At 40.7% G+C, this 17,869-nt stretch overlaps 1 protein-coding gene across 5 annotated transcripts in view; it reads left to right on the top strand.

Annotated features, from left to right (window-relative positions):
* The first annotated feature begins 336 nt into the window (after positions 1–336).
* ZNF507 (zinc finger protein 507) overlaps positions 337–17,869 on the top strand; it is a 44,659-nt gene continuing 27,126 nt past the window's right edge. For 2 of the 5 annotated variants that reach the window (XM_030820260.1, XM_030820258.1), the window contains exons 1-5: positions 347–520; positions 2,014–2,107; positions 7,555–9,680; positions 11,337–11,454; positions 15,235–15,349. In XM_030820260.1, the coding sequence (XP_030676120.1) occupies positions 7,557–9,680; positions 11,337–11,454; positions 15,235–15,349 (2,357 nt within the window). In that variant the 5' untranslated portion in view covers positions 347–520; positions 2,014–2,107; positions 7,555–7,556. Of the gene's footprint in view, positions 521–2,013; positions 2,108–7,554; positions 9,681–11,336; positions 11,917–15,234; positions 15,350–17,869 lie in introns of those variants that run through there. The other 3 variants (XM_030820261.1, XM_030820259.1, XM_012504016.2) reach the window with 2 other exon arrangements.

The following is a 17,869-nucleotide window of genomic DNA, read 5'->3' as shown; positions in this document are numbered from 1 at the left end:
AAGGCTAAAGAAAAAAAAAAAAAACATCCCAATGCCCATTGTTGAAAGCCAATTGCGGAGTGAGTGGGGTGATAAGGCTAGCCCACAGCGGATTTAGGCGACATGGGGAGATGCCAAAGTGAATACACGGTGACTTCTAAATCTAGACGTCTGGAAGGGGCCATGAGAGCCAGACAACTGGGCCCGAACCCCGCCCAGGAGCCAGGATTTGCAAGGGGCTAAGCCAGCTGGGCAGCCTCCCTCTCGCCGGTCCAGCCTCGGCGGCCCGGGATGCCGGTAGGCGGGGCCTGAGCCTCGCCCCGCCCCCGCTGCCCGCCATTCGGGTCACCTGACCCACCCGCGGCTCACGTGATCCGTCCCCAGCGCCGCCATTTTGGAGCTCCGGATGAGGAGGGGGAAAGCGGGGGAAAAGAGGGAAAAGAGCCGGGAGAGAGGTGGGCAAGGACGAGGGCGAGGGCACGGCCGGGTCCTGGCTGGCCAAACGAGGCTCGCGGAAGCAGCAGCCGCCGCCTGACCGCAGGTACCGCGCCCCGGGGCCGCCCCTCCGCCCGCTGTTAGCGCCGCCGCCGGCCATGTGCATCCTCCCCTCAGGCCTCTGCCGGCGCTCGCTTCCTCCTCAGCCGGCCGACCCCCGCCCGGTGCTAGCCACAAGCCCCAAGTTCCGTGTCCCGGTTCTGTCTTCTGTGCAGCAATGCCTGCGGAGACTCCGGGCTTGCCCTGCAGCTGGGGGTGGGGGGAACCTGCTGCTCCCTGCATACTGTCACCAGCCCAGCCCGCCTGCAGGCCCGCCCGCAGGCGTTGCTTCCTTCTCCAGGCGTTGCTTCCTTCTCCAGGCGTTGCTTCCTTCTGCAGACGTGAGATCGCTTAGGCCAGCCGGGATGGACCCAGCAACGATGTTCTCGCAGCATCTTTTGATTAATTTTCTAAGCCCCCTCATTCCCCACCCATCACCTCAGTCCTTTAGCCAGTGCGTGGTGTAGAAAAAGCTAGTACAGAAACGCAGCCCTGGTCTTCTGCATTTATTACCATCCTCTGGAGATAGAATGGTATCTACAGAGATCACGGAGACCATCAGGGAAAGTTTCCACCTCTTAAAACTCGGGGGCATCGGAATGAATGGTTTGTGTAGAAGGCCGGGATGATTAATAAGGTGGAGGCCACTTTCCCAACCCCAAGGCGGTCTTTTTAAGTTTCTGCAGTGGGCTGTAATTTGCTATCAGTCTGCATCGCTCTTCTCAGACAATTACTGGATTTATCACCTCTTTGAGTTTGCACTTTCTCCAGTACTCCGCTCTCACTCAGAGTATGGGTTGCGTTATTGATTAAAAGAAAGCCTGGCCCTTCATTCCTTTACCTCACTAACTCGTTGAAAATTAACTTAAGGGGAGCCCTGAAGATGTTTTTTCTGCCCTGGCAGTGAGCTATTTGACTTAACCGTAATCGATAAGGTAGTTGCATTCTAGGTGAAACGAATAAGCATTTTTTTATCTTTTAAATTTATTCCAGCCAGTATAAGAAACAGTGGCAAAGAAATGTAGGACCAGAGTAGGAAACTGCGTTAGAAGATATGTAGGTCACACCACTGTGTCATATCTTTTTATGCCGTTTTTCTGCCTATTGTGCTTGGTTGTAGAATCACTCGTTAGATTGTATTTTTAGTTTAGATTAAAATAGCAATGTGCAATTTATTGTTCCATTCTCATTAGAAAATGATGTCAGTAAAACCAATAGTGTTGAGTCCAGTACGTAAATTCTGAGGTAAAACAAAATACACAATTATTGGGAGAAGTTTCCAGAGCTATTTTTTCCTAACTTCTGCAAAATCCTCAAGTCGGCTTGTTAGATAAATTATTTAAATTTGCATTATGTAATGGGATTGCATGAACATTCCTCTGAATTTCTTTTTACATGGAATATTGAGAAATTTTTCACTGCCAAAAAAAAAAATCATTACTTTGTTTCACCAAGAAAGAGAAATGTTTTGATACTATATACTTTCGTTCTTGGCCACAGCTGGATTTTGAAGATTGATCCAAGGGACTGTATTAATTTCAGGAATTGATTTGAAAGACACTGGCTCTGCCACTTAACAGCCATGTAACCTTGGGTAAGTCACTTAAACCGCACTGAGTGTTTCCTTATTTATAAGATTGTATAACACCCACCTAGCCTGTCCCAAAGAGTTATGAGGATCAGATACCACTAACTTGTTTGATAGAGCCTAGCTGTAAGGAGCTGTTACTCTTTTCAGTATTGATATTTTGTACATTTTTATTCTCATTGAGAATTAAGAGGAAAATTGGTGTATTAGAGAAAGCATGGTTTTAGAGTGAGATTGGCCTGGATTCCTGTTCTTAAACCAGTTACCACTTTGTGTCTGTGAGTCTCAGGTTCCTCATCTGCAAAAAAAAAAAAAAAAAAATACACAAAATTTGAGTATTACACAAAATCTACAGAGGCGTTACTCCCTAGACTTGCGCCTCATGGGCGAGGATTTCCTCAGTCATTTTTGTAGTCTCCAGCACTCTGGTTGGCACATTATAGGTGCTCAATAAATGATAGTAAATCTGAATATTGGTTAATGTTAGTTAGACCTTATGTCTTCATCGCAGCTGCCAAATTAGAATATTCTCTCAGACCATGTGCCAACCAAGAAACTCTAGACTATGAAACTCCATATACTTGTGATATTTATACTCATTTTTTTCTTAGCGGTAATTAATAATTACCTTGGGCTCAGAAGACTTTAAATCAAATAAATTGTAGCCGATATAGTGAAGTAAATCTATAAATAATGTGTAAGCAGTTTCCAGGTAACTTTATAGACAGTTTATAATTCAGGGACCTGAAAGTTCATCTAGCTTCACCCTCTTGTTTTACATCTGAGCAATCTAAAACTCACAGAAGACAGTGACTTGCCTAAGGTCACACAGCTAATTGAGGGCACTTTAGGGGAGGGACCCTTGAGCTTATGTCCCCTGCCTTCTTTTGGCTGGAGCAAAATAAATTTGTCATATTTTAGAATTACAATAATCTGGAAGAATGGGGAATTTATTGGCCATTACTTCTATAGCACAATTTTTTTTCCATTTTGGAAAAAACAAATTCTTGTTCTGAAAGAGAAGGTTCTTTTGTATCATATTGTACTGTTCTTCATATATACACAGAAGATTACAGCCTTTTCTCCAGGCCCACATGAATTGTTCAACTTGATTTTACTCATGATGACCATACTACTGTAACTATAAAGAACTAATTAGATACACAACCAAATAGCAAATCATAAGGAAATAAAGACAACTGAAATAATTTGGCTCCTAACTTTTTGTGAGAAAGATATTAATTAGAAGCGTTTGCCTGTGGAATACTGTTGTCAAGGAAAGATTTGAGAGAGTTGGTGGAAAGGGTTATAGAACTTTTCTGGTTTGGGATACAACTTTTGTTTATTACTTATTTATTTGTAACAATTTAATATATTTACTCTAATGTTGTTATGTCTAAACATTCCAAACAAGAAATCTCCTGTTTTGCTAATGCCTGTCGTCGTCTTTCCTCCTGGTGAACTTTCCTATTCAGCCATATCGATCTTTTCACTCACCCCCAGATAGCATGCTTATTCTCACTTCTAAAAATATAGTCATGTCATGGCTGCTTTTCTGGTCACTGCTACCCTTGTGTCAACTTGCATCAGCAGTATTCCAAGGAAGCAAATGGCACGTTGAAATGAGGATAATTCAAGGAAGGTATATTTACAAAGATATTAGTAATAAAGGTGTTGGACTTCAATAAGCAAACCAGAGCATAATGCAGTTATCTGGAGCTAGCAGCATTAGGAGAGGGAGAGGTATCAAAATCAGAAGGGTCTTGGAGAGCAGCCTACCTGGAAAGAAGTAGCCTTCCATTGAGGAACACGGCCAATCCGAGGTGACCTAGAGATAGAGAACCAGGACAATGAATATTCTGATCTCACTCTGCTACCTCCCTCTGATCTGTCATGGTTCTTCATTTGGCTGACCTCAACCAGAAAGCAGAGGGCAGGGGAGCCTAGTGATGTAATCTCTCTGACACAGAGCAGAATAGAAAGGAGGATACAGTGAGCCTAGAGGGCAAATGGATGATGTCTGGCATGCTGCCCATCCTTTGGGAACCAGTGGACATCTTACCTCTCCATGAAGCGTTTGCTTACCTTGCTAGCCCAAAGGAGCTCTTCAGTCTCTTTCAGGATTTAGTCATTGACTGTTGCCTTTTATTTTACCTTGTGTACTATTGCATTGTTTAAACGCTGTTACTTTTTAACTTCCAAATGTTTGCCTTATCCACTCAACTCAGTTTTAAACTACAAGTATTAAGAATTTAAAATTTTTCCTGATACTTTGCCTTGCGCCTTGCACATAACAATTCGTTTGTTACACACACACACATATTTGTATTTCTGCATTAGTGGTCTAAGTAAAATTTCTGTGATTCTAAGAAATCAAGAAATTTGAAGAATTGGCCTTAAGGTAACTTCCCCTCTGTGTATACTTTATTATGATCTGTTTAGCCTTTTTATTATGAAAAATGTTAAACATTTACATAAGTAGAAAGAACAGTGAATTCCTAGGTACTCATCATTCAACTTCAATTACAGAATTAGTCATTCTTTCTTTATTCTCATCCCCTCCACCCCACCACTGCACTACCACCAAGGTAATTGTTTTAAACTGTGTTTACATGGATCTCTTGGAGGCCAAGGAGAGTATGCAGATTGTCATAGTTTATGTTGTCATCACTATTGAGCCACTGACATTATTTGTATACTCCTTATTTCATCTCTTTTTGTTCAGATTTGCTTCACTTGACATGCAATCTCATATATATGTATTTCTGCATTAGTGGTCTAAGTAAAATTTTTGTGAAAATTGGAAGAGTTGGCCTTACAGTAACTTCCCCTCTGTGTATACTTTATTATCAGCTGTTTATCTAACCTTTTTTTTTTTTTAACAGAGACTCGTTTTTATGAGATTAACTTGTGCATTGATTTTGCATGGGGACCCAAACTGGTTTTTCAGGTGTTTCCTGACATATTTTATGTTGTCTTATCTGTTTTATAGCTGCCATTACTGTACTTATCCCCAAATGTATGCAGCCTTTAAAATGAGATACTTACATAAATGTTCAGGGAAAATTGGAGCATCTGCTGCAAATTTCCATTAGCTCTTAATGCATGAGCAGACACAGCTTTAAAAATCTTGAATGTTTTGTCAGATTCTTTTGTATTAGTCTTTTTCTTGAGTTAAGATGAACTCCTTCTTCTCTTCATTTCACTTTCTTTTTAAGGTACACACTGAAATATCCACGGGGAGCAATTTGCACTGGTCTGTGTTACTTCTCTTATTAAGTAGAAGAAAGATAACATGAGTCACCTTTGTAACCCTATGGGTGTGCAAAGTCTCTTGAACAAACATTCACTTGTTAACCTCCAGATGATCAGTCAGCCTACATGGGTGTTACATTTCATGGGGAAGGAGACCTTAGATCTACAGTAGAGAGCTGTATCATGTTCAGAAAATTGAATGTTTGAGGATTCCTATTATTAAACTTATCATTTAACCAATTTGCATTTAACCATTGAACTGACAGAAATAAGGCCTTAAGTTAATCACCTTAAAGGGAAATCAGTGGTCACATGAAGAGCCACAGCTCCCCTTGGCCTAAAAATGTGGAATTCTAAGACAATAAAGTGACTTAGGAAGTCACAAAAGGGTTTTTTCTAAGGAAACAAATTGTTCCCCTATTGGTCTCCTCTTTAATGACTTACAGCTGAGCATAGAGATCTAAAAAGACTTTTGTTCCTTCTACCTGAGAAAGATGAAACAGAACTAGTCTTTTGAGAGACTGTTTAAGGGAGAGTGGCTGAAGGACCACGGGCCTTTGGGAGCCAGGGTAGCTATCATTGTTGGAATGGCCATGGAATGCATTTTCTGCTGTGAGGGCAGTTGGAGACAGCTGGTAGCCAAGAGAAAAAAGCTGATGCCATAGGGCAGAGTATTATTAGGAAGAAGGGAAGAAGTAGTACTGAAGAAGCCAAGAGTAAAGTGTTTGCATTTTTGCCTGATGTGGACCTAGATCTAGAAAGATGGCTTGCCAGAGGGAGTAGAAAATGAGGAAGAAAAGCCATAGCTGCTGCCCAGAGTTGTGGGCGACCTGGCACTGAAGCTGGTCAGCAGTGTGTGTGTGTGTGTGTGTGTGTGTGTGTGTGTGTGTGTGTGGCGAGGGGCGGGGCCTGGCAGGACATTAGGTATCATCTTGGCAGGGGCTGAAGGGCCCTTATATGTTGATTCAACCATGCGGGGAAGAACAGCCATGATTCACCACCTAAAATAAGAATTCAGAGCCCGGGACTGAAGTTTAAGAATAGTGTGGTCTTTGGTCTATAGCTAGTGCCACTAAAAATTGTGTTGGCATTTATTTAATGTTGTGAGTAAGATTCCAGAATGCACCTAAAATGTGGAAAAACAAAACTTGTTGCTGGAAAAAAGCCTAAACTTAAAAATGTGATCCAAGTCAACAAATTAATCTCACTTTAAGCCAAAGGAAATGTTTGAAATGAAAGTACTGCCAGGAAATAGAAAGAGTATTCTAGACTTAGGCAGAAAGATTTATGGGTATTTTATGTTTAGTGACTTCCTCAGCTATAATGCATTATTAGAACGAACAAATAACCTCTTCTAAGGACTCTGTTCATATCTGGACCTGAAACACAACTGGGATATCAATTTTTTCCTTCTCTGATGTCCCTTACCCTTTCAGGGGAAAAAAAAACCCCATATATGTGGATATGAGTAATAGTTGGCCACTAATATGACCTCTAGAAAAAAAAACCACAGCATAGTTTGTGGTTTATCTTCAGGAAGATAAAGGAAGTAAAAGTAGGAACTAGATCATTGCTTTTATTTAATTTCATTTATATAGTACTTTCCCAAATTCAGTATGCCCTGTACAAACTACATGACTATAGTTTCACAATTTCAAAGATTTGGGGAGAAAAAAAACAAATTTGTGATTTTAGTAATAAAACTGCAGCTCTATTTGGTATAAGAAATACCCTCTCAAGAATTGTATCAGTCGTTGGCTTTACAGAGTGATGTTTCACAGTAACTGGAGGGGTTTCACATGCCTTGAGAATGGCTGTGCTTCTTTAATCAAGGAATAGGAGTCTTTTTTTTTTCTTTCTTTCTTGGCATTGTGCAAAAGGGAGGGAGTATTTTTGGTCCTGCTGGATGCTGAAGGCAAAGAAAGTGAAGAAAAATGGAGAAAAAGATCATCATTTCCGAAGAAATAAGTGATGGAGGGGAGTATCTTCATCATTAGTTTTGATAGAAGATTGTATTCTAAGGAGAAGTTCTAACCAATTTAAATCTATACTGGGGATCGCCAGGTGTGTAGACGTGGAGCTTTCAGCTTAGAAAATACTTAGATTATAGACACTAACATTCTCTTATATTTTCTAAATTACATGCCTGTAATTATCCTGTAACCTGGTATTTTTCTGTTTTACATTATCCTTTTTAGATATGGAAGAAAGTAGCAGTGTTGCCATGTTGGTGTCAGATATTGGGGAACAGGAAGCTATATTGACTGCTGAAAGTATCATCAGTCCTTCATTGGAAATTGATGAACAAAGAAAAACTAAACCAGATCCATTAATCCATGTTATCCAGAAGTTAAGCAAGATAGTGGAAAATGAAAAGTCACAAAAATGTCTTTTAATTGGGAAGAAACGCCCACATTCAAGTCCTGCAACACACTCTCTTGAAACCCAAGAACTTTGTGAGATTCCAGCTAAAGTAACCCAGTCACCTGCTGCTGATACTAGAAGGGCTGACATGTCACAAACAAATTTTACCCCTGACACTCTTGCCCAGAATGAAGGGAAGGCTATGTCTTATCAGTGTAGCCTTTGTAAGTTTCTGTCATCATCTTTTTCTGTGTTAAAAGATCATATTAAGCAGCATGGTCAGCAAAATGAAGTGATATTAATGTGCTCAGAGTGCCATATTACATCTAGAAGCCAGGAGGAACTTGAAGCTCACGTGGTGAATGACCATGACAGTGATGCCAATATCCACACCCATTCCAAAGCCCAACAGTGTGTAAGCCCCTCCAACTCTTTGTGTCGGAAAACCACAGAAAGAAATGAAACCATTCCAGATATCCCAGTAAGTGTGGACAATCTGCAGACTCATACTGTCCAAACTGCATCTGTGGCAGAAATGGGTAGGAGGAAATGGTATGCATATGAACAGTACGGCATGTATCGATGCTTGTTTTGTAGTTACACTTGTGGCCAGCAGAGAATGTTGAAAACACATGCTTGGAAACATGCTGGGGAGGTTGATTGCTCCTATCCAATCTTTGAAAATGAAAATGAGCCCCTAGGCCTGCTGGATTCTTCAGCAGCTGCCGCACCTGGTGGGGTCGATGCAGTGGTTATTGCTATTGGAGACAGTGAACTGAGTATCCACAATGGGCCATCAGTGCAAGTGCAGATTTGCAGCTCAGAACAGTTATCTTCATCTTCTTTAGAACAGAGTGCAGAAAGAGGAGTACACCTAAATCAGTCAGTTACCCTGGACCCCAGTGAGGAAGAAATGCTGGAAGTGATTTCTGATGCAGAGGAGAATCTGATTCCTGATAGCCTACTTACATCAGCACAGAAAATCATCAGCAGCAGCCCCAATAAAAAAGGGCATGTGAACGTGATAGTGGAGCGATTGCCAAGTGCTGAAGAAACCCTTTCGCAGAAGCGCTTCCTCATGAACACTGAAATGGAAGAAGGGAAGGACCTGAGCCCAACAGAAGCCCAGATTGGGCGCGAGGGAATGGATGATGTTTATCATGCTGATAAATGTACTGTTGATATTGGGGGATTGATCATAGGCTGGAGCAGTTCAGAGAAGAAAGATGAGTTAATGAATAAAGGCCTCGCTACTGATGAGAATGCCCCACCAGGCCGGAGAAGGACAAATTCTGAGTCTCTTCGATTACATTCATTAGCTGCAGAAGCTCTTGTCACAATGCCTATAAGAGCTGCAGAGTTGACAAGAGCCAACCTGGGGCACTATGGAGATATAAACCTTTTAGATCCAGATACTAGTCAAAGGCAAGTAGATAGTACATTGGCAGCATACTCAAAAATGATGTCGCCACTTAAAAACTCTTCAGATGGATTAACTAGTCTTAACCAAAGCAACTCCACCTTGGTAGCACTCCCAGAGGGTAGGCAGGAGTTGTCAGACGGGCAGGTTAAGACAGGCATCAGCATGTCCTTACTCACCGTCATTGAAAAATTGAGAGAAAGGACAGACCAAAACGCTTCAGACGATGACATTTTGAAAGAGTTGCAGGACAACGCCCAGTGCCAACCCAACAGCGATACAAGTTTGTCCGGAAACAATGTGGTGGAATACATCCCGAATGCTGAACGACCCTACCGTTGCCGCCTATGTCACTACACAAGTGGCAACAAGGGCTACATCAAGCAGCACTTACGAGTCCATCGACAGAGACAGCCTTATCAGTGTCCTATCTGCGAGCACATAGCAGACAACAGCAAAAATTTGGAGAGTCACATGATCCACCACTGTAAGACAAGAATATACCAGTGCAAGCAGTGTGAAGAATCCTTCCATTATAAGGTAAGCATTGGTTCAGGAAGTCTTTCAGAGGACCTTCGCATCTTAGAGTGAGAAGGGAACTTTATAGATCTAGTCCAATCACCTCATTTTATAGATAAGGAAACTGGGTCCCAGAAAAGTTTGGTAATTTGCCCAAGGGGATCCCAACTTACCAGTATTAAAGTTGGGACTGAAATCTAGGTCTTCAGAATTTCTGCTGTAGAATCCTTTTCCCTGCCTGCTGCCTCCTTAACAGCCTCTGTGTTTTAGTGTGTATAGTTGAAAGTGTTGATTTTCTGTTGCAAGAGAATTATAGGGAGTGTATAGTGGATTGACATCATACATACGTTTGACTTAAACAAATTTAACCGTACATCATCACAACAAAAAAATACTTTTCATCTTATATGGCCCCAGAATGCCAGGCATTCAGTTCAGCTTCTACATAACCAACAGTGATGTGTATCATTGCAGAAGGAAAAATAGGCTATGGTGGACCTATTAAAAGGCACTGTCATGGAAACAGAGCCATGTGTGTCATGTTTTATGGGCAGGGTAAAGAACTTTCAAGAGTTATTTTTACTGTCTGATTTTTATGTTAAGTACTGACCTTATCAAAACCAATATCCTGTATGAAGTGCTATTCTTTTATAAAGGAAACTTGTTGAATCATTGGTTTAGAACTTTTCTTCTTCAGGGGGCCAGGTGACTCCTTGAAAATATATTACAAATGTTATCCTAAGGGCTAACTAGGAGGTACACTTTTTCCCTCAGATTACCGAGAGCTGGGGTCTAGCTGTGGTAAAAAGGTAACAGGAGGGAGGCCGAGGCGGGCGGATCACGAGGTCAGGAGATCGAGACCATCCTGGCTAACACTGTGAAACCCCATCTGCTAAAAATACAAAAACTTAGCTGGGTGTGGTGGTGGGCACCTGTAGTCCCAGCTGCTCGGGAGGCTGAGGAAGGAGAATGGCATGAACCTGGGAGGCGGAGCTTGCAATGAGCCAAGATCATGCCACTGCACTCCAACCTGGGCAACAGAGCGAGACTCCGTCTCAAAAAAAAATAAGGTAACAGGAATAAGAAAGCCCTTGAGTCTGAGGTTCACTGCTTGTCAGATTACACTCATGAAATTCCAAGTAGGACGTCCACATAGGCTGCAAAGACAAGTTCCAGAAGTCTCCAGGAGTTTCTTTTGCTACTGAGCTCTTGATTCATGGGAATGGAAGTAGAGGAGACAGGATGTCCTTGGAGGAGCACTTCCAGTTAGGTCTCTTACACATTTAGATATTTAAATGAAAAATTAGGAGTCCAGCGATGACTGATTGGATTTATTTTTGTGAAGTTGCATTATTCTGAACACTGTGCTCGTTCCTCCTCTGGGCCTGCCAGTGTTTGAGTAAATACGGACACGCCCTGTGTAATCACCTAAGAAAATGGTGACTTCCTTTCAGAGAATATGAAGAGGAACTGTCCATTGAATGTGATTATGATTTGCTAATGTACTTCTTTCTATAAATTGTCAAATGTGTCAAATGATCCTTTAGCAGACTTGATTTTAAAATGTGGTAATTCATTGTACTAGGCCATGAAAGCAATGAACTCATTCTTCTACAGCCTCCTAAGAGTTGGACATGTATATTTATTGAAAATTATATATTTCTTTCCACTTTTTAGAGTCAATTGAGGAACCATGAGAGAGAACAGCACAGTCTTCCAGATACCTTGTCAATAGCAACTTCTAATGAGCCAAGAATTTCCAGTGATACAAATGATGGAAAATGTGTCCAGGAAGGTATCTATGTATTTTGTTATGCAGGATGCAGTGTCTCGCACATGACATAAAAGTGCCCTTAGTTGTCATGGTTATTTTCAGGGCAAAAGCCTATATTCTCCTCCATTTTTGTACCATGGATGTGAGTGAATCTGATCTCTGTTTCTGAGGAAATGCCAAGTACTGAATGAAGCAGATGATTACTAGGTCCTAGGTGAGAAGCCCTAGATAGTAAGGATTCATCTTCAGTTGTGTAGGTAGATATTGCAGTTGAAATTTAAGAGCCCCTTAGAAGGTGATGTACCAGCAAGCCAGAAAAGCTGCAACATGGAAAACAGGCCTCCCCTCCCTCTCTCGGCACCAGTTGACCTACTGAGAACAGAGCTTTTGCAGATGGTAAGCCCCCACCCCAAACTTTAACTGGGGCTTCCCGCTGTGATCTTATTCTTACCCAAGTATGACTGCCAGATTTTATCTGCATTATTTTAAAAAAAAAAAAAAAAAAACACAGACACACAAGATCTTTTTATGTACTAGTTAGGTAGCAGTCAACCGAGTTTCTGGTAATAGGAATATTAGAATCAAAAGATTTAATTAGAGCTCCATGAGAAGGCGGATGCCACATCCGGAGAATTAAGGATAAAGTGTACTAAGCTGTGCCGCTTTGGTTCAGCTCACTTAAATTGATATACTTTAAATGTCTCCAGTGTGGCGCATAATGTTTATGGGAGATAAAACATATTGGGGTGACTTTCCTTTTTAGATTTGCTAAGAATTAAAGTTAGAAACGACTACAGAGTGAAACGTTTTACCATCATGTTTCATTAAATTATACCCCAGAAAGCATAACCGATTCTAGAATGCTTCTGAAAGAACTGATTTTGACACCACTGTAGCACCAAAATTCTCATGTCAAACAGATGTCATCCCTGTAAAACTCTCCGAAACAAAAGGAGTTTATGGCATAGCATCTGTTTCTGCAGTAGATGGCTGAGCTAAAACAGTTTTGTTTCCTTTTTACAAAATAGCCCTAAATGCCTCCTTTTATTTTAATTCATTATGTTTCCATATCCCCTTTAAAGGAGACATTAAAACGTCTAATATGATTGGACCATAAATCCCTAATGAAGGGATGAAGTAAATACTACTCAGTAGCACCACCTGCAGTTAATACCAGTGTTGGAAGATGTCTTTTTTAGCACCGTCCTAAAAAGCAAACATTTCAAACTGTCCAAATGAGTTAACGTTAAAATTCACAATTTTAATAAAAAGGTTAAAGTGTCAGCTCAAAATCAAAATAACCACTTCAGACTTTACAGTATTAATGTATGTTTACTAGCTTTTATGTTGCAGCATCTTTTCTTTGTGGCTCATGCCTTTTTTTTAGGGTTACATGTATGGATTTTTAAATTGCCTGCCATGCCTGTTTTCCCCCACCTGGCTCCATTTGCTTTTTTCTCTCAGTACTGTAGCAGTTCAGATGGCTGCATACTTATACCTGGATGGGTACTTTATTAACTCAATATTAGATATTTTGAAATCTGATTGTCAGGCCAAAGAAAACATTTTTAGCTCACGAATAAGGTAATAATAATTCATGCTTTGTTAAAACTTCTTTACCTATTTAGTAAACCTGTTAAACAAGAAGAGAGATGTGTGCCTCTGTGATCCCCAGTCTCTGCCATTCTGATAGCACAGATACCTTAGGGCATGTTTCAGCTTAACTAATTTGCTTGGCCAAAAGGCATGGCCTGCCTGTCTTGAGCTAGATACTGTGCTAGGTGCTGGGAGTACAGTGAAAGGCATCACTGCCCTTCAGGAACCCAACTCAGTGAAGAAGACAGAACGAGGCTGATGGGTATGTCAGCAGATACCGCAGGAGCTCAAATAGAGCCGCAAGCAAAGCCCTTTCGTATGGTGTTACTCCATGAAACCTAATTAAATTGTTTTTTATTGGAAACCTATAATTTGCCAGGCCCTGGGGATTCAGTCTAAACAAAACAAGCAGATCCTTATCCTCAGGGAATAGACAGCTTAGTGACAGGGCAGAGATTTTACCCAGACATACAGGTAAAGTACAGACTTTGCTAAAGGAAAAATATAGGACTTATTAAACTATGCTCTGAGGTTCTAGCATTTCCAATTTGTAGATGAGAAAACTGAGACTTCAAGAGGCAAAATAATTTACCCATGATCATACTGGTAGAAAGTGGCAGAGCGAGGACTAAGCCCAAGTTTTTGAACTTTAAATCCAATATTCTTTCCATTGGAAACAGTTGCTTGAAGTAGCACAGGCTCTCATTCTGTGCTATATTAAGTTTTTCCATCTGTCAGTTTTATTAGTTGTCATTGATCTGTAATATTTCTCACACAAAACCATTATCCAATATTTCACACTTCCTTTTTTAGGGTTTTTTTTAAACTGTATTTGGAACAGTGCCATTTATAATCAAGTCCAAGTTTTTAACCTACCAATTAAGAGCAATACTTAAATTATAATTATGATTAGTGTGTATATTAATGTTATAGATTTATACCAGAAAATTAGGACATTTTGTTCTGCCTGGCAGTAGTTATTAGCAAAAGAAAATTTCAATTTTAGAAACTGTAAATTTAACTTAAGGATTTTCTTTGTTGAAATTTCAGTGTGGGTTTTCCTTTGTATGATACCACGGATTTTACTTTCATGCAGTGTATACAGGTGTCCTACCTAAGCTTTCTTCCTGCCAAGAGACACACAGTTCTTCCTGCTCTGCCTTTTTCATGAGCTTCCATGCTTGCTTTGTTTCTGAATATAAAGCAGAGTGTGAATAGCCTGTGGACTGTATGCTGACAGACAAGTACATGAAGCGTTGAATGTCTTCAAGAAATAATTTTATATGATCAAGTCACTTAACTCGTGTTGACATAAGCTTACCCCAACTTGAATTACTCAGCCCTGTTGTTGCAGAATGAGTTTAGTAACATGGCTTCTTTTCGTTGGATCCATGTTTCCTGCGTTTCGGAGAGCTGCATATTCATGTCGGTCATAACCTTTGTCCCTGTAACCTGTCAGTTAACTAGAAAGAATTATACATTGCATAGCACTTAAAAATTTGCGGCTGCTTTTCCTTTCTTGTTGCGTTGGTAGCTGACGTTTAGTAGTAAACAAAGAAAATGCACTGAGTGAAAAGGCCTTAGGCTTTTTTTTGTAGGGGGAGAGTTGGGGAGAGATCTCTTGCTCTGTTGCCCAGGCTGGTCTCCAGCTCCTGGCCTCAAGCAGTCCTCCCACCTCAGCCTCCCAGAGTGCTAGGATTATGGGCATGAGACACCACACCCAGCCAGGCTTTTTATATTGAGTTGGTTATATATGCTTCATAGCTACACTTTATAATATTGGAGTATAGTATTAAATTACAGCTTGTTGGCAAGTCAGTGTTTCTGTAAGACAGTATATTCGATATTGGTTAGAGTAACACCTATTTGGTGATACAGATCAACAAGGTGTCTCTGATTAATTTAGCTCCTACACAGTCAGCCAGAAGCAAGTTCATTATGATTTAGAATATTGTACATAGTTATGCAGAAATCACTCAACCTATCTGTGTTTATAGGTCAGATGATGTTCAGTTTATATCTGCTGATAGTGTATATGCAGGAAAACCTATAAAACTACTTCAGACTTGTTAAAACAGTGAGAAAGCCATGACTGAAATATTAATACAACTGTGTGGTATAAATTTTCATTTACAGTGGAATGTAAATGCTGTCATTTGAATCTTGTCAAAGCCTGCTACTAAAACTCTGAAATACCTTGTCTAGGGAATAAGTCTTCAGTCCAGAAACAGTATAGATGTGATGTGTGTGATTATACAAGTACAACATATGTTGGTGTCAGAAACCACAGGCGAATCCATAACTCTGATAAGCCGTACAGGTAAGTGTTATAATTCTAGAATTTTAATGCTTGTATTAAAATATTTCATAGTAAAGAAATAAAATGAAATAATTAAAAATATATAGCACTTATTGAAACACAGGTTAAGAAGTAAGAAATTTTTACGAATTGGTTTTATATTTTGTTGTTTTATATATTTACTTATTTATTTTTGGGGTCAGGGTCTTGCTGTATTGCCCAGGCTGGAGTGCAGTGGTGTGATCACAGCTCATTGCAGCCTCGAACTCCTGGCCTCAAGGGATCCTCCCACATCAGCCTCCCAAAGTGCTGGGATTGCAGGCATGAGCCACTGCACCTGGCTGGTTTTATAAGTCTTGTTTGGTTTGTTCAGATGTGAACTTTAAGCTTGAATCTTAGGACAGTAGGCATTTTGTCTAGTTGATATATAGGAAATTGTCTTTATCTGTCAATTTTCTGTTTTCATTTCATATGGGTATAAATTTCATAGCTTTTTCAGTGCCTTAGAGTTCATTTCAGTAATTTGGCAGTAAGATACTCAGTATTCAGCAAAAGATCCTTAAAACTTAAAAGGCAATAAAATTTTCTATGAAAGAGTCCATTTTTCAAAATTAAGCTAGTATGTGTAGAATAAGTCATTTAATTTCGTTACTTGATTTTTCCCAAAAGCAAATTCACATATGTATTTCAGAAAATATAGGCATTCTCAGTGATAGTGCTAGGCAATGGGCATGAACTTTCACCCCCTTGTCAAAACTTAGCAGGTTTTAACTCTCTCCCCAGATTTTGTAGATATGATACAAGTGAGTGTGGGAAAGTTATTCTATTAATCTCAATGAAAACCCGACAGATTGTGCCATAAAAGGTCATTGTTTAATCCCATAGTGTGGTGATATGTGTATGGTTTTGAATATTCAATATGTGCTTAATTTGCAAACCAGCAGACTTACTTATAATCACTCTTCAGACAGTACATCTGTTTGCAGAGTCTTTTTTTTGTTTTTGTTTTGTTTTGTTTTGAGGCGGAGTCTCGCTCTGTCGCCCAGGCTGGAGTGCAGTGGCGCAATCTCGGCTCACTTCAAGCCCCGCCTCCTGGGTTCACGCCATTCTCCTGCCTCAGCCTCCAGAGTAGATGGGACTACAGGCGTCCACCACTGCGCCCGGCTAATTTTTTTGGTATTTTTAATAGAGATGGGGTTTCACTGTGTTAGCCAGGGTGGTCCCGATCTCCTGACCTTGTGATCCACCCACCTCGGCCTCCCAAAGTGCTGGGATTACAGGTGTGAACCACCGCGCCCGGCCTACAGAGTCTTAAAACTCTGTGGAAGGTGTTTGACCTTGCCTCAGTCCTCCTCAGCGTCTTCCTTCCCTCCTTCCTTCCTTCCTTCCTTCCTTCCTTCCTTCCTTCCTTCCTTTCCTTCCCTTCCCTTCCCTTCCTTTCCCTCCCCTCCTTTTCTTTCCTCCCTTTCCTTCCTTCCTTTCCTTCCCTCCCTCCCTCCTTCCTTCCTTCCTTCGTTCCTTCCTTTTTTTCTTTGACAGTCTCGCTCTGTCATCACCCAGGCTAGAGTGCAGTGGCGTGATCTCACCTCATGGCAACCTCCACCTCCCAGGTTCAAGTGATTCTCATGCCTCAGCCTCCTGAGTAGCTGGGACCACAAGCATGTGCCATGATTAGCTAATTAGAGACGGGGTTTCGCCAGATCTTGAACTCCTGGCCTCAAGTGTCCGCCCACCTTGGCCTCCCAAAAGTGCTGGGATTACATGGTTACACCATGTCCAATCAGTCTATTTAATAGATGGGACTGAGTATATATACATTCATGATTTGTACTGGGAAATGTTTAGGAGAATGTGATGGAAACAGGGAACACTAGCTTACCTGATAGGAGGAGAAAGCTTTGCCTTTATATTTTTGGTATCCTTGAATTTAGACATACCGTGCCAGATTCATGTGATTTAAGTAAGAAGAAAATAACATTTCTCTGGGTCCAGAATTAGATTGTTCTTTCATTCATGGAGAAATAGTTATTGAGCAAATATTATGCCCCAGGGGCCGTGCTAGATTCTTGGACTACAGTCATAACAAAACAGACGTCATCTTTGCTGTCATGGAACTTGTAGACAAACAATAAGCAAGTAAACCCTCAAATACTTAGGAAAAAAGTTAGTGATTCTGGTTCTGTTGAAGGTTAGTCATTCTGGATCTGCTTTATTAGATCAGTCTTGCAGCTTAAAGATTCATTTTGATAGCTGTCAGTGTCTCAGGGATGTTTTCTTATGTTCTTAAAATATTCACAGATTCATAGAATTCATTGCAGTTGTCCTAGGGTCTTCCTACCAACGGGCAACATCCCGTGAGAATCCTCTTTGTGTAACATGAGAGAACTCTCAGTCTGTTATTTTCCAAATTTATTCACACTCCACTTTGTCACTGGGTTTGGTGTGTTTATGCCTTAGAAACAATTTTGTCATATCTCCCTCTTTGTATTTATTATCAGTTTTTCCTCATAAGTCTTGTTTTCTGATGTCATGGCTCTCCTT

Source organism: Nomascus leucogenys, chromosome 10, assembly GCF_006542625.1.
Source record: "Nomascus leucogenys isolate Asia chromosome 10, Asia_NLE_v1, whole genome shotgun sequence".
In the NCBI taxonomy this organism is placed as follows: Eukaryota; Metazoa; Chordata; class Mammalia; order Primates; family Hylobatidae; genus Nomascus; species Nomascus leucogenys.
The sequence above is the reverse complement of the archived record's forward strand: the minus strand, read 5'-3'. Positions and strand labels throughout refer to the sequence as shown.